Source organism: Triturus cristatus, chromosome 2_2, assembly GCF_964204655.1.
Source record: "Triturus cristatus chromosome 2_2, aTriCri1.1, whole genome shotgun sequence".
Classification (NCBI taxonomy): Eukaryota; Metazoa; Chordata; class Amphibia; order Caudata; family Salamandridae; genus Triturus; species Triturus cristatus.
This window is the reverse complement of record NC_140582.1, coordinates 756053911-756077423: the sequence shown is the minus strand read 5'-3', so window position 1 is coordinate 756077423 and position 23513 is coordinate 756053911. Positions and strand designations below refer to the sequence as shown.

At 42.0% G+C, this 23513-nt stretch overlaps 1 protein-coding gene across 1 annotated transcript in view; it reads right to left on the bottom strand.

Annotated features, from left to right (window-relative positions):
• MTMR7 (myotubularin related protein 7) overlaps positions 1 to 23513 on the bottom strand; it is a 276881-nt gene that overhangs the window by 145690 nt on the left and 107678 nt on the right. Inside the window, exons 5-6 of the mRNA XM_085642011.1 lie at positions 14979 to 15107; positions 8324 to 8458 (exon numbers count right to left, since the gene is read on the bottom strand). Coding sequence (XP_085498137.1) covers positions 8324 to 8458; positions 14979 to 15107 — 264 coding nt within the window. The remainder of the gene's footprint in view (positions 1 to 8323; positions 8459 to 14978; positions 15108 to 23513) is intronic.

Sequence of the window (23513 nt, the reverse complement as noted above, 5' to 3'; positions counted from 1 at the left end):
GCTGGACCACCCCTCTTGGCTATCTGCTTAGCAACTGTGACTGAGGTGACTCTCTGCGAGGTAAGAAATGGGGAAGAGGAAATCTACAATGCCTGTGTCCAAAGAATGCCCTTTAACTGCTACAATCACTAGCTTTCTTACCACAGCCATGGGGCAATTAATTGCAAAATTGAATGTGTGGAAGAATGAATAGGGGCCATTAAGAAGGCTTTGCATACTAGTCGTGGGGGAGGGGGGGCAAGACTTCACTATCATCATGTCTGGCTGCAAATAAAACGAATCCCACAGAAGGTCTATCCCCTTCTGTGTTTGGGGGGACCTGGAGGTTATTTTCCGTGATGATCCAGCTGCACAAACAGACACCTCTTGTTCACCACCCATAAAAAAGGCAAAAGGCCCCTTTAAATCCTCTGAGCACCGTAAATTGGCACCAGTTGCTAAGAAACCCTCCGCTACACAGAGGAATGTTCTGTTACCACCGGTCATAGATCCTCCAAAAGAGGCTGGGGAGAAGTTTTAACCAGCTATGGTCGCCGATACTTGGGAAAATACTAAAATCCTACTTCGATCCCCTCTTGACAACTCTGAACTGTATTGACATGTCATTGAAGGCCCTTGCTGGTTCAAATTTAGGGGGTAGGTCTACATTGCCCATAAACCATCAGGATCACAAACCCATCCGCCTGCAAAAAAACATGAAAAATGTCATCTTTTGCAAGAGGGCAGTCATCAGGACACTAGGCCAGCCATCGATTCAAGTGTTTCAAACAGATTAATCAGGGAATTGAGGCAGGGCTTAAGTAAAGGATATTCCCAGAATGGTTGTGGGCTTAATACCTCAGCGAATCACAAGTTTACTTGCCCCGAGCAACAGCGAGACAGATCCAGCCCCAAAAGAGTTCTTCAGCTTCCGCCAGAAGCAACTCCCCTTGTTATAGTCTTGAAGAATGTCCCACCCATATATCAGGTGAGGGAGGAGAATACCCAGCAACTGAAAACAAAGTGGTACACTGGTTAATGAGAGCATCAAATTGGAACAACTGTGAAGGCTTATTTAGGAGCATAAACAACATGGAGAGAGTATTGTGGGTCAGTTCGCAACCAAAGAATGATTGTGGTGACTGCATTGTTGTCAACTTTAGAAATATGCACATGGTAGGCTCTCTACTGGAAAGGCTCTCCGTATATAGGCCTGCAAGCAATAACATCATGGCGGAACCCTTGAGATATTTCTATAATACAGACTTTCCAACTATTCCTATGCCCATTTGTGCTGGTTGTAGTGTCCCTCACTCTTATCCCAGTCAAGCTCTAATCGCTTTTCCGTTCTTGATCCAATAGAATGACTGCAATCACAGAGATTATCATCTGTTGTGGAAACCCTGCACATGGATAAGGCAACAGTAGCTAGGAGAAGTGTGCTTATAACATTGGCACTTATTGAAGTGGGAACTGTGGATTCAGCGGAACCCAGAGGTGAAATTGGGACCGATATGGTTTCTTCAAATCTAATTTCAATTTCTGATATTGATACTGATATTGATATTAACTATGGAATTAATTGTGCTGTGGTCTTCCCTACACTTAATTATGATCAAAATCTTTCCAGGTGTTGTATTCTGGAAGGTACAGGCCTCTTACATAAGGTGAAAAATGCAGAATGGTTTGGCCTTATAAAGGGCTATAATATTATGTGCCTTCAAGAAACCTGGATATAGGACAAAGGGCACATTGATAGGTTTGTTTCAATTCATTGCCCCGCTGGTATTTCCGTGGGGGGTAATCATAATGGTGGTTTGCTCACCTCAATAGCAACAACTTTAGGCAACAAGATTTATGGCACATATTTGGTCTCACTGCATTTTCAATTTATTAACATTATAGATGAATCCAAGGTAACATTGGTCATTGTCAACGTCTACCACAACAATTTTGTTTCAGTCGATACTGATATAGCAGCAGGCCTTGACTACTCCCTCAGTGAACATCTATCAGATATTACGACAGACTGCATTTTCTTATGGGGTGGGGATTTTAATTGTAGACTTTGTCCACTATCCAAAATGTCAGTTTGTAGTCTGGTGAGAGAAGTTACTGAAGGGAAATATCACTTTGATTATAACCCATGTGGGGATTTTTTAACACAATTTTATCTAAATTCTCCCTTTATTTGACAATGGATCTTATTACACAACCGTCACAGGAGCAGGTCACATGTAGAGGTAAAGGTAGTCTTGTAGATTTCATTGCCCTATCAGAGCATTCTAAACCAAAAGCAGAAGGATTCTCTATTTTGAAAATAAGTCTCAGCGACCATTTTCCTTTATAGCTATTATACAGGCTGAGAATTGCTTCCCAAAGCTCACTGTACACCCAATAATTTATCATAAAAATAAGGGTCTTATGCGCATATGGGCTAATGTCAATCCCGATATTATAGAATAGGAACTATTGGAAAAAAAATAGAGCCCACATTTTAGATTGCTTAGAGAGGGACATAAATCCCAATAGCAAGCTGGAAGCTTTTGAAGGAATTACTCAAACAATATACAAACTACTACATGACGATAAAAAGCAAAAAGATATATACATGGTTTATTTGCTCGCAGATTCATGGCAATCTCATTAGGGCTTTGAAACAAACTTCAATGGGACAAGGAGCTGGTGAGCCTATGTAGGATTAAATATAAGGAGGCACTCTTGGCCTGTAAGGCAACTATTAGACATGAGGCAAGGGACAAATTACATGAAGCAATGGTTAGCAAGGAACCCAGCCTCTTTTGGAAAATCATTCACGCTTCCTATTTCCAAGATAGCCATAATAGCTGTATTGATTGCATTATTCCCTTGAATAGATGGGTGGATCACTCTTCTGGTATATACGGGGGTCTTAGGGAGCATAGCCTCTCTAGCTCATTAACAGAACCCGATGACAACCATATAGGGCAGAGCTCCTTTAATATGTTACCACCCACTTATTAGGAAGTGGAAAAAGTCTTAAACCAGACCATTAGGAACAAAGCCTCAGGCCCAGATGGGGTCCTAGCCGATCTCTTTTTGGCAGACCAGGAGCTGTGGTTACCAGCGCTCACTAATATTTTAGGCTGTGTTGCCAAGACGGGTCCACTAAAATCTTGGTCCAATGTGAACATAGTACCTATTTTTAAGAAGGGTGATGGGTCAAACCCCAAATGTTATCGTCCAATCTCATTGATCGATTTTACATGCCAATTAATGGGCAGGGTTTTTCTTCATCACCTCGAAGCTTTAGTATCTGATAGAGGGAAATTCTCATATATCCAATATAATATTAGGAGAGGCCTGGGCACTGTGGAGCGGTGTCTTAATCTTCACCTGTTTATAAGCAAGTATATTCTAGCAAAGAATGGCCTCCTCTATTTAGGATTTATGGACCCAACATCTGCGTTTGACTGGGTGGAAAGAGGGGATACTCTGGCACAAAATGCTGTATATGGATATTGATACTACAATGGTCAACTTTCTAGCCCAAATGCATCACGATGTGATGGGGAGAGTAAGATATGGGGCTGAAGGCGAATTAACCGTACCTATCAAAATGAGGGGGGGAGGGGAGGATGGTAAGACTAGGATGAGTCCTGGCCCCCTGCCCTGCTTTATGCAGATGATTGATTGATTTCTGCTATCTAGAACGGACATTGGTCTGCAAATACTTTTGAACAGATTTAACATTTTTATAAGAGAATTGGGCTTAAAAACAAATACAGCTAAGTCGCATGTAATGGTGGCTGGAAAATCTTGTTAGTCTTTAAAGCCTTGCTTTGTGGACAATAAAAAACTGCAATATCTATAACTACTTTCTCTTATTTATGTGTTAAATTTGACCAAAAAGGTTCCTGGCACCATCTTATAGAAGTAAAAAAAAAACTGCTTTTATCAAATACTGGAGGCCTTAGACAGGTTTACAAAGATATTGGGCTCTAAACCAGTGGATGCGCTTATTAACATCTATGTTGCGCGTTGTTGCTCCACTATTTTGCATGGAGCAGGAGTATGGTGTCCTTGTAATATTTCATCTTTGCAGACAATAGAAAACATCTTTCTTAGAAGGCTTCTGGCAGTTCCTTCTAGTCTGCCAGCTAGAATATTCCATATGGAAATAGGAAGGGTTCCTTTATCACATTGTATACAAATTGACCCTGTTATGCTTAGGCGGTCTATTTGAACAAAAGAGGAATCCGTACTCAACCAAGCACTAATGCAGGATTGTTTAGGACTTGAACATGTGCATCAAAATACCTTGGCTTAGCTATGTTCAAAAGCAGCTTGAACTAATGGGGAGATTAGATGTTTTCTTAAAACCGCGAATTAGTGCAGCACTCCCAAAAACTCAGTTAAAACGAGACCTCGTAAATCTATTAAGGGAGCAAAGGAATTATAGGGAGTGGGGCAAGAAGAGAGTGGCAGAATATTTACCCCTGGTCATTACTGAAAGAGTTGAACCTTACCTTTTGTTCCCTTATAGCCACTCTAAAAGTTTTTATCTTGTCAGATTTAGGTTGAACATCGCACATTTCTTGGTCTCTTACCCGAGCAAAGTATATTCTCATTCCTTTTTAGATCCTGGTCCATGTGATTGTAACTCAGCTCAGTATATGTTACACTTTTTCCTTTTTTGCCAGCTTTATTCCAAACCACAGAAAGACTTTATTATTCCATTATTACGAGTACTAAATATTAGAAAATGTAGGCCGGTGCTTCATTATCTCCAGCTGCTTAATACTATGCGAAATGGTATATACATTTATTGCTACTGCTGTGAGAATAATGAATATCATAGGTAAATGATTATTTTGTTTGGTTATTGGCTATTCTTTGTAGAGGTTTGACTTTTTATCTTTTACTCTGCATGGATTGACAGTTTTACTACTGCAGTTTTTATGAACTCTATCCTGTATATTTATCAAGAACTATTTATATGCGAAGATGTTACTAAGATTGTATTAAACTGCTAAAATTACTGGAATTTATTATCAATGTCGGCTTTTAAATGTGCTCTGTTTTATTGTTACATAATTTGAAGAATGATTAATTGATTGTGTTCGAGTTACTGATGGGTTTTTTGATTTAGGCAGAAGTCATTTTATGATTAAAACTGTGCAAGGGAGATTGATCAGTTGATGATTTTTTATTGAATGTTTTTAAGTTTGGTATTCTTTTATGGTTTTTATTAACTGAATAAAAATAGATTGACTGACTGATACTTGGGGTACGCCGTAGATAATCTTCTTGGGTTCAGAGGTGAACAGTGGGAGACAGATTCTTTGAGTTCCACCGATGACGTACGTGGCGATCCATTTGAGGGCGTGCCGTTGCATTCCGATGTGCTGGAGTTTGTTGATCAACATGTGGTGGGAGACAAAGTTGAAGATGGCTGATAGGTCTAGGAGGATGAGGGGTGCCGTTTCGCTATGGTCCAGGCGGGCCCTGATGTCGAAGGTGGCTGTGATGAGGGCTGTCTCGGTGTTGTGGTTGGCTCGGAATCTGGATTGCGAGTGGTCCAGGAGGTTGTTGTGTTCCAGGTGTTCGGTGAGTTGCCAGTTGATTGCCTTCTCCAGAACCTTCGTTGGAAAGGGGAGCAGAGAGATGGGTCAGTATTTCTTAGGTTCTGCTGGGTCAGCAGCTGGCTTCTTCAGAAGGGGCCTTACTTCTGTGTGTTGCTAGTCCTCCAGGAATGAGGAACAGGTGATAGAGGTGTTCAGGACTTACTTGAGCTAATCGCCAATTGACTTGCTCCAGAGGTTGAAGATGTGGTGGGGAGAGGGGTCCGTGGGCTCAGCAGAGTGCACGGAGTTCATAATGGTGATTATGGCTTGAGTTCCGAGAGGGTCCCAGTGGGTGAGCAGTTGTTCGGGTTTGGTGCTCGTGTGTGGGAGCAGACTGATGCTTTCAGTGGCTTGGGGGTTCAATGCTTTTGTAGATGACTGAATTTTTGTTATGGAAGAAGTCCGCCAGGGTGTCACAATTCTTGGGAGGGAGCGATGTGTTTTGGCGGCTGCAGGATTACAGAACTCCTTCACAATGGCGAAGAGCTCCTTGGTGTGTTTTGTGCTGGCTTCTATGCGGTCTGAGAGTGCTGTCGTAACTGTCTCCAGTTTGTTTGCTGGTGCCCTATTTCCTTTCAAGTTGTTGGCAGTTGCATTTGGTGGATTTCAGTTCCGCTGTGAACCAGATGCCAATTCTGGTGGGTCCTTTAAATGTGGCTGGCTTGCCGAGGGGACAGTCTGCTCATTCTGAGATCCACTGAGAGAAATTTGTCGCAATCTTCTATGTTGTCTCAGGTATGCAAACTTTAACAGGACAAGACAATACAGAAAATTGTTGTTAAAGGATTAAAGAGGCATTCTAATATGTTTTCTTTGCACATCTTTCCAGCACCTTTTCTTCCTCATCTAGAATGGACAAACACACAACATTGGATCTTTGATTTTACTGATGTGACTACAGCAGATTGTGGAAGTAAAGGTTCAGCTTTTGGATGCGATATTTAGCATCCAGTGTTTTGGACAATCCATGAGAAGAATGCAGGCGTTTTAGTGTGGAAAGTGATCACTTCTGAATTGTTCCATAGTTTAATTGGATTTTGTTAAGGCTTATATGGTAAGCCTGGAAAACAAAACAGCCCTAAAGCTGCAGAATTAAAGGGTGGAACCAAATCAAGTGTTTGGATTGCTCTTAGTGAGACTGTGAAAAAATGTTTGGCTGGATATGGCTGCTCCATGAGATGCACTATTAATTTCTTATCAACCTCACCTTGCCTAGGTGAAGTCCTTTTTAGGAGATGCGCACATTCCACTGTCTACTGGGTCTATCTAGAGTAGGATCTAGAATTGGTTTCATATATCTTTAATCTCGACTAAAATTGTGAGCCTACAATAACCTGCAATGACTTAGAAAAAAAGGCCTTAAAACATAACTTTCTATCTAAACAGCCATGGTAGAATCAGAGTATTTTTATTGTGAAAAATCTTATTCAGCTCATAATTAGTTGAATCTCCTGTGGTCAACACTGGAAAGGAGAGAAGCTAGAGCAATGTCCACAGATCACCAATGTTCACTGTATTATAAACACAAAGAAGAAAGGGGGTGTATAAATTGAGTTGAGCATTCCCTCCAAGAGTTAACCACAATTCCTTAGATGGAAAAGAAAAGAAATCTAAAGGCTCCTACTCTATTCCTGATAGAGAACCTAAAAATTCAATGATTGCAGTTTATTAGGCTAGAAAGCAGTGTCTGGTATAGGATTAAAGGACATCAATGGTACAAGTACCATTACCAGTGGAAGCCCACATCTGGAATAAACTGCCAGCAGCTCTAAGATCTTTAACAGTGCTCTCCCACTTTAAAAAACAGCTGAAAACTTGGCTATTTAAAAACTAGGCAGCGTAAGGTATGCACTTGTTTATTGCCAGCGCCGGGACACTCCGGAAGGAGTAGCTGTACGCTATACAAATAGGGGTCATTCATTCATCCAGTCAGTTAGAGTACAAAACTGTGGGGCCCACCCTCTTTGTCATCTCTTCCTCTCTTTTGTTCGAGGTTTTGTTTTTTATGGAACCCATACAGAGAATTAGAAACTTTGGGCCAGATGTATTATTTGCTGGTCGCGACCAGTAAATTATTTTCAAAATCGACTTGTATACTAATATGTTGGTTCCTAAAATTCAGAATTTCAATTGGTCGCAATCCAACGTACCTCATGAATATTAACGAGGTAGCTCACCAATTGCGACCATCTAAGATTGGAGGCTGTCACAGGGATTGCTTGGCTGGCTGGCTTGCTGAATGCCAGTAGACCTCCATGTCTCGGACTTTCAAAAAAGGTCACTTAAACAAAAAATTCAACCTGTTTTCTTTAACATAAATAGGGCTGTTTAAAAAACAACGTTTATCTTTTTTTATTTGTTTGAGAGTTTCCAGTGGTCCCATGGACCACCGCCTACTGTCCTTTTCAAGTGCTAAGCAACAGTGTTCATTCTCACTACAATATAGGAATGATAAGGCTAAAGAAACTACCTAAATGTACACACTAAACCTGTACCAAAATGTATAAAACAAGAAAAGTAATGCACCTATTTCTCAAGTGAATCTACCACATGAAATAGTATTCAATGTTTTTCCATACACCTTTTATCATTGCTTTGAACATAGGAGCATCTGCATGTACACCACCCATGTCTAAATGTGGAATACTATTTCAAATAATGAAGATCCAGCTGTAACATATGAAATGTTTAATGAGGCCCTCAGAGTTTACAGATTATTCATACATTTTGTTGCTTACTTTAGGTCGTGTATCAACAACATAAACGAAGTCGCTTCCTGGATTGGCCTTTCGAATAGCCTCAAGCATCTGTTCGTCTTCAAGACATCGAGCACTGAAGCCAGATAGGGGTTGGCTACTCCTGCAGATTGAAGCCTACACAAACAAAACAAAAGTTCTGACATAACAAAGAATGCATGTAGTACCCAATGCAGTTAGTGCAAAACAAGAAATGCCATGACAAATGATGCTTTGCAGTAAATAACAAGAAAATATTCCACATGCACCAAAGGAGGTATGGAAGCATCTCACACAGTCGGAGATGTTGTTTGCTCCAGTCTCCCTTTTCAGTCTCTAAATTTCAAAGGCAATGCTCACATGTGGAGAAGATGGTGGGCTTTGAAAGTCCCTTTAATGTGCAATGGTCTTGCTGGCAGTCAGTGCTAGGGGCATTTATCAGCAGCCAGTATAGGCCAGTGGCTAGGAACCAACCCCATGAGACACAAATGGGCAAGAAGTTACAGTCCAGAGGGTGGATGCCTACATAACTGTCTTTACTGGCACTAGAGTTAGGACCGAGAACCTGGTCAAGATTCCTCCTGTGCTGCCTAAAAGCAGCCCTGTATCCATCCACCTACCCCTCAGTATCCAAGGTTACAAGATTCAGTTCAGGAATGCATTAAATACACTTTCACTGCCTGGTGAGGCTGTACCACACCTTCCATCTTTTGCCATGTTAAAACTGTAGCAATCCAAAATGGGTCCCATTGTTCAAAGCAATCCTACACTCACAATTAACACAAAGCCCTACTGCCATACACTTGACAGGCACATGGGATGTGAGCACAAGGGTCTCAGTGTCTCATACAAATTGAACTTTACACAAGAGGTGCCAGTAGACACCACATTCCTTGATAATCAGAGAACAATGTCTGTTCGGTATTAGTTATAGGAATAGTTCACTGCCGGCAGGGATCAAGATCGACAACCCAGAACATAGACAGTAGCCCATGTCAGCAAAAAGGCACAGATAGTGTGTCCCGCAGGGTCTCCCTCGGGCTTCATCCCAGTCCATCGTTATTTTGCACACCATGCAACCTCAACTTGGACCAAGACATGCAAATAACAATGGGCCTGGATGTGGTACAAGCAATTAACAGTAGTAATGCCATCAATCACTTTTTGTATACTTTAGTGTGTCGCCCTAGGTGGGACAAGTTATTTCCAGGTGTGGGTCCTGTGCACACTGTCACTGGAACCAGTCTATAACTGGCTGAACACGCCTAATTAGGGCGAAAACCGTTCCTGGGGTGCTTGTGTTTCAGAACATGGAGGACCTGCCTGGTAGTTCGGGCTGGACTTTTTCCACTGAAGCAGGGTCAAGACTGATTTGAGGTAGCATTGTATGCAAAATACAGATGGACTGGGATGCGGCTTAAATAACAACCAGTGGCTGAGATTAACTCAAGAACTCCATCAATCACTTTTTGTATACTTCGATGTGCCACTCTAACCACTCTGGGACGGGTATGCCCAGATGTGGGTCCAGTGTACACTGTGTCACTGAAACCAAGCTATACCTTTCCTAATAGAACAAAACTGGTCCTGGGTTGTGCTCCGAGTCAGTGAGGATGTGGCCTAGCAATTCAAGCTGGACTGTTTCCACTTGAATAGTGTCATAACTGATTTGCATATGGCTGGGTCCAAGTTAAGGTGGTTTGGTGTGCAAAATAACAATGGACTAGGATGCAGTCCGAATAATTAGCAGTTGCCGAGAATAATTCAAGCATTCCATTCATCACTTTTTGTATACTTAAGAAAGGCATTCACTCAGCAGAAAGGCTGACCAAATAGGTAGAATGTATGACCACATATTGCGTACACTAAAAGACCTCCAAGAGCTTCCTCTGGAAGCCAGAATAAAATTAAAGCTGGCATGCATCACTTTTAAGGCCACATACAATCAATATTCAGAATACCGCCACATATCTCAAAATCTCAGGTGGCAACAAAAACCTGATAAGCTAAGGCTGGAAACCAAAAACCTAAATCTCTCAAAGCTAGCTAACAACCTTTCATCAAAGCTAGCTAACAACCTTTCATCAGAGCAGACCGTACGTTCTGGATCTCGCTTCCACTTGATCCGAGATGCACGATAAATTATGCACTCTGGTTCTTGACTGGAACTAGCGTGAACAATGTACATAAACATTTCAGAATACTCCTTTTCAGATTCCGTGATCAGGAATTCATTAAGGAAACCATCTACTTATCTGGGCTAATACACTGTGGATTCTTTCGCTTTGTGGACCGTTTACTCGCCCTGAAGAAGCCCGTAAGAGTGAAACGCGTTGGCTGTTATGTATAAACTAATGAATAAAAGGATTCACCACGTCATCTGGAGAAAAGACAATTATTTCCGTCATCGCCTTCTCTCTGTGTTTTTGGGATTAAACCCTATGAGTGTTATCATTACAATAATGCCTCTCTCACTCTTTGTGCTCACAGATCACTGGATGATATGGCACAACCTAAAATTGAATGAGTCTGAAACTGAAATTTTCACCCGACTGGAAAACATATGACCCTGATGGTCCGGGACCACAACCAAAAATATCCAAGGAGGTAAAAAACCTTAAAAGCACCATGGATTCCAAGCTGTCAATAAATAGATAAGATAGCCAAATCAAGCTTCCTGGCCAAGGAAACACTCCAAGCATCTTCCTGCACCCGGGATTTCCCCACAAAGTCCAAATGACAATCTCTTTTCTCCCATCAAAACTTGATTGCGCTAATGGTGTAAACCACAGCTCACCTTTATAAATGAGAAGATTACAGACTATTCATTACTCTGTTAGACTACTCCTACATGTAAAGCCACACGTGCACATCTCCCCAGCCTTTGGGGGCCACCATTGCTTACTCAAAATATCCACATTCAAGCTACTTTTTATCACTCACAAAGTAATGCATGGCAAAGGATCACTTTTAAGGAAGAAAATCACAAAATAAGACACAAAAGGAATCTCCACTATAGATTGGCACCGCGCCTCGAAATCACAGAATACAAGACAAAAAAATATGGGTGGAACATCTTTCTCCGTCCAAGTAGCCAAACAATGGAATTCATTACTCTCAAACATAAGATCCACTGACAACCATCTCAGCTTCAGATGATTAGTCAAGAGTTGGCTCTTCCCTATATTACCACAATACTCACAACAATGTACAGAAATTTTATGTACGAGACTTTAAAAAAATACATTTACACATTTAATGCAAAAAAGGAAACAAAAACATACAAATAGATCTTTTAAAACTCTACTGCATCTGAATGATTTCAATGTATGTCTTTATAACTATGTGTACCTGTCTCGGACTTCCTCTCCGGTGGCTTTTCGGTCTTGACCAAGGGTCAGGTTCTATATTCCAAACTAAAAAGCCTGCACCTCTGTGTTCTTAATGTTTTGAGAGTGGACAAGTAGTAGTTATTATTCTATCTGCTCGATGTTACTCTACCAAGACGATGAATTACGACCGGGTGGAATAAGTTTGTTGCTTGGTGTTGTGATAACACAGTGGACCATCTGAGACCATGTCTCTCAGATATTCTGCTTTTTTCCCTTTCTTTAGCACAAGGCTGTACCGTATATACGGTCAGAGGTTACTTCGCTATCTTCTCAGCATTCCTCTGCCTTCCGGATCAACCATCCTTATATAAATCACCAATTGTTTTACGTTTTTTACCTTTTTTGGAGGTGTTCAAGGACAAATTTTCCCCTACTCCTTTTAATTCATACTTAGATATGTGGATGTTATCTTTAAACATGTATAGATTGCTTTTTAGTTATTAAAATAACATACATATATCATATTATATATCTATATATATATATACATACACACACACACATACCTACATGTGTATGCTCAACATATATATGTATGCCATTGTATATAGATAACAGAGTGGATGACTGTGTGCATATGGGTTTATGCTTCTTTCTATGATAATACATATATCACAATATGTAAATATGATTAAAGGGAAGATATATGTTAGTGTAAGTGGATGACAATTTATTTAGCTAACTAAAAATAATTGTAGACAACGCCAATATAATTCTCTATGCACATGGGATTGCGCTTTATAAGTTACATTAATATAGAAAGAAAGAAAATAACAATTTTACACAGTCAATGCATATTTATGCACAACACAGCTAAATGTCTGGCCATGTAAATATTACTAGATGTATGTACATATGGGTGTCCATATATAGCAAGGTGTGTGCCATGTAAATACAAGTTAAGAAGTATAATGTGTTTAGGCATGTATGTATAAATATCGCTATATCCTCTGATGTGTGGCATGTGTCTATACACGTATATATTAATTTTTACTTATTGGCGTAGAATTAAAAATATAGATGTGTATATATACATACACTCATTATACTTATTATTTGTATATATTTTACTTTATACCTCTGCCTGTACCTTCACTCCCTGTGTCATCCCAAACCTTTTTGACTACTATGGATTCCCATACATACTCTCCAAATTCTCCAAACATGTCTATCACTCCCAGTAACACATGTACTTTTTACTAATGCAGTGTCAGTCTATCAGTTTACAACAAAAAAAAGGCAAATGCATGAGATCTCAAGAGCAGAAATTTAAAACACTTGCCACAACTATTCCAAAAGGAAACAAAACAAATACACTTTTATTAGTCTACTACCTTTTTACCTCTAGTCTTGCATTTTGGAGAAGCGTTCTACTGATCACAAAGATCTATATAAAGAAAATTCTAAGTTACAGCTTCAAAGTACTAAAACTTACCTGTTGAGGATTCAGCTAGCATAACCTCCATCCGACCTATTTTCCCCTCCATTTCTTTGAGTACCCTACTCCCATGAGCCCTCTGAACCCCCCACCCTTTTGAATCATATGTATTATTACCAGTCACTTCAAAACCCTAAACATATTACTTCAGAAATTTTTCAGCTTCATAGTGTGCCTGTGTCTCATCACCAATCATTCTTAAACTTACACTGTAGCCTGTGCTGTGGCCCACAAATCTGTGTATTAATCCAAGGACATCCTGTTGCCTCGACCCAGGACTTTTCATACCTGGGTGTGGTCTTCGATGCTAGGGGGAATTGGGGATACTGTAAGCTTAAAGCCTCCAAAAGATTTGCTAGTGCCATGGATTATATTTACAGCTTATCCTCACAAACAGGTAGAAAGTCCATGGCCCCTTTGTTGGAGGTCTTTAGGAGAAAATGCTTTCACATTCTCACCTATGGGGCTAGCATCTGGGGATATTCTAACACCATCGCTCAGCAGATTGAAGAGAACAGGGTACTGCGGCATCTCTTGGAAGTTTCCCCAGCTTGTGCTACCTATATTGTCCACCAGGAGCTCGAGGTGGAGTATGTAGAAGATTGTAATAAACGGATCAGTTTGGTGCTATGGTGTGTTGTCTGGGCGAATTCGCATCCAGGCCTTAATTGGGATGTGACCTAGCCTGGGTTAGAAAAACATTTCAAGTCAAGCAATGTCAGCCTAGAGAGGAAGGCGTGTTTGTTAAGACTTCTGTGATGGAGTGCGCAAACCTCCACACCACCCCTAATATGGAGTTGTATCTAGCATGGGTGATTGCCACCTGGAATAGAGTCGGATTTAGGCTCAGCCTTGTGAGGTGGCACCTGGGTTGCCCACTGGGACAATTTGTTCCCAATAACATGCTAATCTGCCCATGAGAGGAGTCCTCGCCTCAGGGCCTGCTCCATTTCACCTTTTTTTGCAAGTACTACTGTCATACTCCTGAAGCTTTTTAGCTGCACTAATTCGAGTATGTGGCATCAGATGATGTGCTGATGCCTTATGGTAATTGCAACAGCTAAACTCCGCGACACACAGTAGTAGCATTAGTTCATTCTTAAAGTGTGCAACAGCCAAACGAAAACAAATGGTATTCTAACCGGCAGATACCCCAAGCTACACATGTTTAAATGTTAATATAGGGGCATTGGTTTGTTGGGTGTGACCTGGCTGCTGATCCTAACAGTCTGATTATTTAACCATCTGGCAAGAGAGCTTTTACTTAATTAATGTTTTTGATCGCCTATATTTATCATGCAATCATTTTTGTTTTTAATTCTGTGCAAAGATAAGGCTCTGACTGTGTTTTATTGAGGTGTTAATGCTTATATTGTGCTTTTATGGCTGTCTCTGGCCACCAAAATAAAGTATTATCTGACTCTGACTCTACTAGTCACTTATTTCTAAACCACCATACCCATCTGTCTTAGGACTCCACCTACTCTTATTGGGTCCCTTTAGAATCCACTCCTCCCTTTCTTCCTAGCCTTTCCATTCTTATCTCTTACCCTCTCATAATTCATCCAATCTATTTGAACAGTTGCATTTCGTTTTTCCACCTCTCCGCTGTTTCCAACATCACTAGCCTCGCCCCACCGCGCATCACCCTATAAAACTCAAAGCTATCGCTCTTACATCTTTCTCAGTCAATAACCTTCTCATCTCTTTTCCTCCTTTTCTTCAAATAAAACAAATAAAAAATTGCCACGTTAATTTAGCAAAATAATCCTGATGAAATTCGAATATGGTGTTCACTAATAAAAGCACTGGAAAAAAAAGTACTTACATTGTTATCTTGGCAATAATAGGAGAGAGCAGGAAAGCGACCCCTGCTTCGAAATTTTGAGCTGCCCACTATGACCGGAGCGGAGGCAGATTTGGGGACATACAATTCACTTGGATAAGAATCGCACACCTATTAGGGAAAATAGAGGGACTTAGTCTCACACTTTTAATTGACACAGTGTTATCAATAAAAAAAAATGCACAAACCTGTACTACCACATTATCAGAGTCCGCAAACTGCAGGCAGAAAACAATGTATTAGGCAGCATGATGTCCATACATCAGCATATACATAAAACCTGAAGAGTCTGACTTCCCCAGTACAAAGCTTCACAGAAATACAGCAGACAAAAGTGCACCCTTAAAGTAAACTGCAAACCGTAAACTTGTACTTACTGAGGCACCGCTCAGTAACACTTCACAGAATAAGGTGGACTTCTTCCCCCTCTCAATGCACAATTATAGAGGGAAGGAAAGCCTGGTATAAGGGTGGCAGTAAACCATAAGAAACTGTGTATCGAGAAGGTAACTAAGAAATGAGTTACCTGTAATTGCAGTTATTCATTATTGGTATCTTTCATAGATTCACATGCTTGAATCAGAATAAAAATCAGCAAATGAGCACATTTCGTCATAAACATGAACCATAAATCTATAAATAGCCATAAGCTATTTCCTGAGAAAGGAAACAAAGCATACATACATGCAAATGAAATATGCATATAAATATAAAATAGCAAATAGACAGACTTCAATCTTGGCATAACGAAGGAAAAGAAGAGGGAAATGTGCCTTAGAAAAAAAGGTTGGAGGGAAGGAAGGAAGGCTCACCTTTATTGGAATAGATGACGTAGCACCGCATGTTCCACCGCAGCATCCTTCATCAATTCGGAATCCAAGCAGTAATGGTTGGTGAATGTATGTGGCGGTTTCCAGGTTCCTGCCCTACAAATGTCTGATGGGCACGCCAGCAAATAACTCCATATATGTAGATACTGCCCCAGTGGAATGGGCACAAACTTTTGACTGTAAAGGTTGACCAGCTTGTTGGTCACAGAAGAGAATAGCACTAGAGATCCACCTAGATATGCTCTGCTTCATAAGAGGAAAGCCTTTCCTGGGTAAGGTGTAGGCCACAAAGAGCTGGTTAGACTCGCAGAAGGATTTTGTTTTGTGTAGATAAAATTTGAGGCAGCGTTTCAAGTCCAAAGAATGCAGAGCTCGTTCAGCTGCCGTTTGAGGATTTGGAAAGAAAGTCTTTAAGACAATCGGTTCATTAAGGTGAAAGTCCGATGGGACTTTAGGTATAAATTTCAGGTTGGTACGTAGGATCACTCAGTCATTCCTGAATTGAAGAAATGGTTCTTGTATTGTCAAAGCCTGAAGTTCACTAACTCTTCTTGCGGATGCAAGGGCTAGTAAAAGCGCAGACTTCCAAGAGAGGAATTTTAAGTCAGCTCTATGCATCGGCTCAAATGGGCGTTTCATAAGTTGAGTAAGTACCATATTGAGTTGCCATGTTGGAGGTGGAGACTTTACAGGGGGAAAAGTTCTGAACAGACCTTTGAGAAATAGTTTTATTAGACTATTTGACCACAAAAAAGAACCTTTGGAAGATCTTCGAAAACGGGAGATTGCAGCCAAGTGAACTTTCATGGAAGCGTGAGCGAGAACTGAATTCGCCAGATGGAGAAGATATGGCAAGATCTCCTCTGGAGAGGATTTGAGGGGATGCTCTTTAGCAGACCCACACCAGATGCAGAATCTTTTCCATTTGAAAGAATAAGTTCTGTTGGCACGGTCTGCTCTCGCATGAGACAAAATCTCCCTGCACTCTTGAGGAATATTTAGGTTTCGGAATTCCTGGAACTCAGGAGCCAAGCCGATAGTCTCAGAGAGCCAGGATCTGGGTGCTGAACTTGTCCCTGGTTCATAGTGAGAAGAGAGGGAAATGGTTTCAAAGGAATTGGAGGCTGTAAGGACAGGAGATGAAGTTCCATGAACCAATGTTATCGAGGCCAAGCTGGAGCTATTAGAATTAGTTTGCAAGCTTCTGCTTTCATCTTTTTTAGAACCCTGGGAAGAAGAGGAATCGGTGGAAAAGCGTAGGCAAATACGCCGGACCATGCTATTGAAAACGCATTCCCCAGAGATCCCTGTTGGGGATGCCAGCTTATTAAGTGCTGGCATTTGGCGTTGTCCTTTGTGGCAAACCGGTCCAACGTTGGTTCGCCCACTGAGAGAAGATTCAGTTGAGAGTATCTTGGCTCAAATCCCACTCGTTGCAGGTTATCTGTAATCTGCTTAACAAATCTGCTATTATATTGTCTTTCCTCGGAACATATTCCGCTCTCAGCCAGATTCAGTGTTGAATTGCCCAGTTCCAATTCTTTGAGATTCTAGGGAGAGTAAGAGAGATCAAGTTCCTCCTTGTTTGTTTAGATAGTGCATTGTCGTAGTATTGTCTGTCCTGACAAACACGAACGAATCTTGTATCCTGGGAAGGAAAGCCTGAAGGGCTAGAAAGACCGCCCTCAGTTCCAAGAGGTTTATGTGTAGACTCTGCTGGGAAGATGGCCACTTCCCGCTGATCTGAAGCTCCTAAAGGAAAGCCCCCCAACCTTCCAGAGGAGCATCTCTTGTTATCACCAGAGGAGAGGCTTATGGAAGGAAAGGTAAGCCTTGAGATAAATGGTGAGGATGAGACCACCAATTTAGCGAGGCGACCATTTGTGGAGTCACTTGTATTTTGTCGAAGGGTCCGTACACTTGAATCCACTGAGCGGTCAAAGCTTCCTGAAGAGGACACGTGTGGACAGCAACAGGGAATTAGAAGAATACAAGAGGACATCATTCCCAAAAGGGATTTGCATAGGTGAACTGAAAGAGCCTTTCTTTTTTGTATGTGGCCGGCTAACATCAGAAGTTTTAGCTGTCGTTCTTTCGTTGGATAGGCCTTTTTTAGGACCGTATCTAGGACAGCTCCCAGGAACGTTATACCTTGAGAAGGCTGTAGGACTAACTTGTCTGGATTTAATGCGAGAAAAGTTTGTTGAAAAGCAGTAGACAGGCTTTGGAAGACTTCTTCGCAGCGTTGAGAGAGGATGCTTTGACGAGCCAGTCGTCGTGATGAGGGAAAACCTGGTTATGATGTTGCCTGAGATATGCAGCTACTGGAGCAAGGCATTTTGTAAAAATGCGTGGGGCAGACTGGAGTCCAAAAGGTAAAACTCAGATTTGACAATGCCTGCCGGCCAGAGTAAACTAAGAAACTTCTTGTGGATAGGTATATGGAAATAGGCATCTTGGAGGTCCAAGGATACCATGTAGTCGTTTGCATTGAGAAGCTGCAAGACTTTTTGAATGGGGACCATGCGGAATGATTGTTTCTTGAGGAATTTGTTTGGATTTCATAAATCTAAAATTGGCCTCCATTTCTTTTCCTTCTTGCGCACTAAAAAGCAACAGGAATAGAATCCTTTTCCTTTTTGATGAGAAGGAACCCGCTCTATTGCTCCCTTTTGGATCATGGATGTTATTTCCAACTGTAAAAGGTGCAAATGTTTGTAAGCCAGAGGTTGAGAAGGAGTTGGCGGGGGTAGCTGTATAAATTCTAGGGAATGGCTGAATTGTACTAGTTGTAGGACCCAGCGATCTGTTGTGATTTGTTTCCAATTTTAAAGGTAATGGGATATTTTTTCCCCTACTTTGGGGGGCGGTGAAGAAATTGTAACTGGCGGAAGAGAGAGGTCATTGACGTCAGGCAGAATCTTTTTGTCATCCAGCCTTTCCTCGAAAGGAAGTTTAGTAGGTAGTCGCTGGCTGTTGTCTCTGGGCAAACTGCATCCTGTATTGCTGGCTAGAGGAGGTATACCTATACTGCTGGTAACCACCTCTGTAGGAAGATTGACTTTTACTTTGTGCACCATGGAAAGGGGTTCTTCTATACTGGAGGGTACCCAAGGCTTTGGCCGCATCAGTATCTTTTTCGATGCCCTGAAGGGCTTCATCGATATGCTTCCCAAAACGCTCTTGGCCATCTTAAGGCATATCAAGAATCTTGGCCTGGACTTCAGGTCTGAATGTGATAGCCTTAAGCCATCCTTGGCGTCTTAGGAACGCAGCTCCAGCTAGCTGACGGAAACCAGTGGACCCGATGTCCATCACGCAGTCAATTTCTGAAGCGGAGCATTTGCCCTCCAGTAACACTTTCCTTGCCTCTTCCTTGATGTCTTGTGGGGAAGCATTGAGGTAAGGAGCAATGTCTGATCACATTTGCCTGTTGTAGCGTCCCAGTAATGCTAAAGAATTGGATGCCCTAACCGTCAACGCAGACATGGTTTTCCTATGTTGTCTATTCTTCTACCCTCCTTATCTGGGGGTGCTGACAGTGGAGCCGATTTATTTTTTGACCTGCGTTGTGCTGCCTGAGTAATCACGGAATCAGGTCTTTGGTGACCTATAAGACAGGCAGGAGCATCATCAGGAGCTTTGTATTTTTTGTCGAGTCTTGGTAAGACTGGAGGAACTGTAGCAGGGTTTCTCATTATTTTAATGCCCTGGTCCCAGATATAGTCTATAACCGGCATAGACCTTACGGATTTCATAAAAGGTTCCTTGAAATCATAGAGGAAACAGTCTGGTTGGTGTGATGGATTTGGAAGTTCAAAATGTCTGGCTGCTCTGTCTCAAAGATTATGGAATCCTCCAATATCCTCTGGAGGAGAATCTACCTGAGGTGGAGATGGTGACGCTTGTGGAGGGATAATATAAATCGTCCCATTCGTCGGGATGTGATTGCATATCTTGAATTTCACCTTCTTGTTGCTCTTCCTCCTCTGTCTGCAGAGGGAAGCAGCTGCACAGGTACTTGAGCTAAAGGAAGGGATGGAGGTTGATCTTGCACCGAAGGAGGTGGAGAAAACGCTGGTGCAGGAGACGGTGCAGATGTAGGGAACCTCTTTTTGTAGTCCGATAGCATGAATTGTAGGTCCGTTATCAGAGCTGAGGGAAGACAAACCATTTCTGGTTGTAGTTGCTGATGATGTCTTTGGTCCGGATAGTACAAATGTTCATCAAAACATTGATCCTCATCCTCAGAGTTCTCTTGGTGTTTGACGTTCAATTCAGAGGGACTTCTTGCAGCCCCAAACATGGTATCGTCATCAGAGTCCTCATCCTCATCCAAAAGATGAGTTGGCAATAAAGGTTGAACCCTACTAGGTGATGTTAAAGAGGGTGTCAGTTTCTCTTTCATAGTTTTATGTTGGGAAAACAATTTTCCTGCTGTTGGTGTCGTCGACGAGGTCGTCGTCGGTACATACACCGTCGTCGAAGAAACAGACGGGCATAGGTATGGATGTCTCAGACGAAACAGGTGTAGATGACAGAACTGCCGTCGGTGATGCAAATCTCATCGTCGAGGCAGTCGACGACGGAATAGAGAAAACCGTTGATGGAAGGGTCATCAACGGTAGACTAGTCGTTGACGCAGGCACCACCATCGATGCGGCACTCGTCGTCTTCGTCATTGGGCTAGTCCTCGACGCTATCTTCGTCGATGATGATGACTTTTTGACAATCTTCGTCGTCGACGACAAAGGGGCTTGACCCGTCGACGAAGATGCCGTCGTCGATGAAATAGATGCCGGCGAGATCGATACTGTGGCGAGCGTCGATGGGGCTGAGGAAGGTTTTTTGAAAGCATGTTTTACTTTCACTGGAGGAGTAGGAGGGTCCAAAGCTGATTTCTGTGTGTATTTGTTGGCAGAAATCAAACTTTGAAGGGAAGAAGACTCCCTGGAAGGTGAATCCAGGTTCTTAGTAGCCTCTAAAGATTTTTTGTGCGTCTTCTTTGGAGGTTGCTGCGAAGAATGACGTGGAGAGACATCCCAAGGTCTTTTTTAAGGAGTCTTTGAGGAGGATCTTGAGGAGCCTTCTCTCTCCCCAGAAGATACAGGGTTGTCTCCGTCTTTAAGCCTCTGCAGCCAAATTTAAAGCCTTGCCTCACGGGCTTTTAATTTTTTCGAAGAAAAGGTACAACATACCATGCAGTCATTTGGTTTGTGATCCGGATAAAGGCAATAGAAGCAGTCCTTATGAGGGTCATAGATTTGCACCCTTTTCTTTCTACAGGTACCACAGGGCCTAAAAAGTCCTTTAAGTGTGTCTGACATGAAGAAATTGGAGAACTTCACTCAGACAATGGAAATGGAGAAAAAAAAGACCTTGAATCCAAGAAAATATCTGTATACAAGGAAAACTGAGCAGAGCTCAGTGGAGACTTCTTAGCACAACGTGCGGTAGAAAATCTGAGGGACTGAAGCTTGTTCCAGGAAGGTTCTAGAGGGTGGTGTCAGCTGATTGGCTGTTCTCTTAAGTTTGGTCCTTTTCAAATAAGGACTTGGATATGTTACTAAACGTAAGGCCTCAGGCCTGTTACCTTCTATGTCTAATGCGACATTACCTTTACAAATGTACCAGGGACTCCCATCTCGAAGATGGGGAATGATTCAAGCATGTGAATCTATGATAGATACCCTAATACTTGATAACAAGGACTCTTACTTTTGCTTACAGCGCTTGTTCCTGGAAATTATATAATTAAAAGCATGTCCCTTAGACTAAAGCAACGATTACGAGTCTGGCGGTCCACAAACCACCAGAATCGCGGGGGAGCAGTGGTGGCGGTCTCCCAACTATCCTATTAAGAGTTGGGCGGTGGGATTGCCACAGCCCTGCCGGTCAGGAGGCAGTAATTGCTGTCCCACCAAGCATTTTACGAGTTTCCTCTCTGCCGGCGGTGTCATGGAGGTTACTCCTCCATAAACACCGTGGCACAGAGGAAACAAAAGGGGCCCTGCAGGGCCCCCTGTGCCTCCTCCGTATAGGGATGCAGACAGGGGGGCATAACATGTGCCCCTGTGCATGTCCCCAGTTCCAGCATGTCATGGACTTTTCAGTCCATACTGTGCAGGAACTGTTTTTTGCATTCCCATTTCGGTGCCCATTTTTCAAGGCACTGACGTGAGATCGTCAAAAACCAGCCTGCCAGACAGGAGGAAACTCCTAATCTAGCAAGCAGTCTGACCGCGGCTTTGGCAGTGCGGCGGCAGGGCAGACCCGGTGCCACACCGCCAATGTCGTAATCGAGTCCTAAATGTCTCTTACCATCCCTTCGGTGATCATTCAATATTTACAAAACATATTACACACCAACTTATTCTTTTTGACTAGAATGTTTTCCTAGGGGACATTAACCTCCATTGGGGTTATTCAATTAACACCGCTGCCGATTTGTTTAACTCTATCCTTTCTGGTAATGGTCTGATCCAACACTGCTGCAAATCTACTTACATGAAAGATTCGATCCTGGATTTCAGCATCCTTAAGGATGACAGTAATTAATAAAGATAACATTTCTGCAGATGAGTCTCACCACTGCCAGGTTCTCTTCTCGCTGTGTTTCATGCACAACAAAACCTATGGACAACCTAAAAAAGAGCCAATTTGATCCGGACCAGTCTATCCAAAGAACACCTCGCCTCTCCAAGAGCAGTTCTACATGCAGTAGCACATTTTGACACTGAAAGCAAAAACAATGTTCACATTTCACCTAACTTATTAATGCTTTAATGGTTCCCCATAGAATCTAGGTCCTTTTGCAAGATGGCTTGTGCGACTCATAGTTATAAACACAGCCTCTCCTCTTTCAATGACAAACAAGCTGAGACTGTATGATGGGTAATAGTCTCTACGTAGCACAGAAATGCCACTCAAAGAGCATCCAGCTGTGAAAAAAGAAGGTTATTACGGCCCAGAATTTGGAATTCTGCCTTGTCAGCTTATGCACCACCACGTTTCTGGCTATGTTCAGAAAAGATCAGGATCTGGAGGCTTTATCAGAGGCGGCATTACATATCTGCAATAATTGCACAACAGACAAAAGTGTATGATACCACCCTCTTCTCCCAGATGCAATTACAGTGAGTCCTAATCAATTTTCATATCCCTACTGCCAGAGCATTTAGTCTCAGTTTTGAGATAGAACCCCTTATCTTGATAGTTGAAAACATCCTCTCTTCCCTCAAGTCTTTAGCCACAACCTACCGTTACAGTGTAGACTTCCTAAAGCCTGGTCCCAGTCGGCTACATTGCTCCTTAAAGCATTTTTCCGACACTGATTTAACAGCCCAATACTGTTCATGACACATACCAACAGAATGCACTTCCATATTTCCTGTGTTCAGAACATTCTGTGTGTCCACTAGCAATGCACAATGCTCTCGCCCAAACCTTTAAATTCTTGCAATTCAGGAAGCAATGCCACTATCTTTAGAATTTTCAGATAACTTGACTGAATATTTAATTATGCAGATCTCAGGACCTAGATAATGACAGTAGGTTACAGAGGGCTGGATATCATCTGGCCTCATGGTGCAGATCAGTGTATATTACGTGACCTTGAACACTACCATACGAAATTTTGAACTACGTAAAAGTAGGCCAGGTCACAGTGGTGACAAACTGCAGCTAT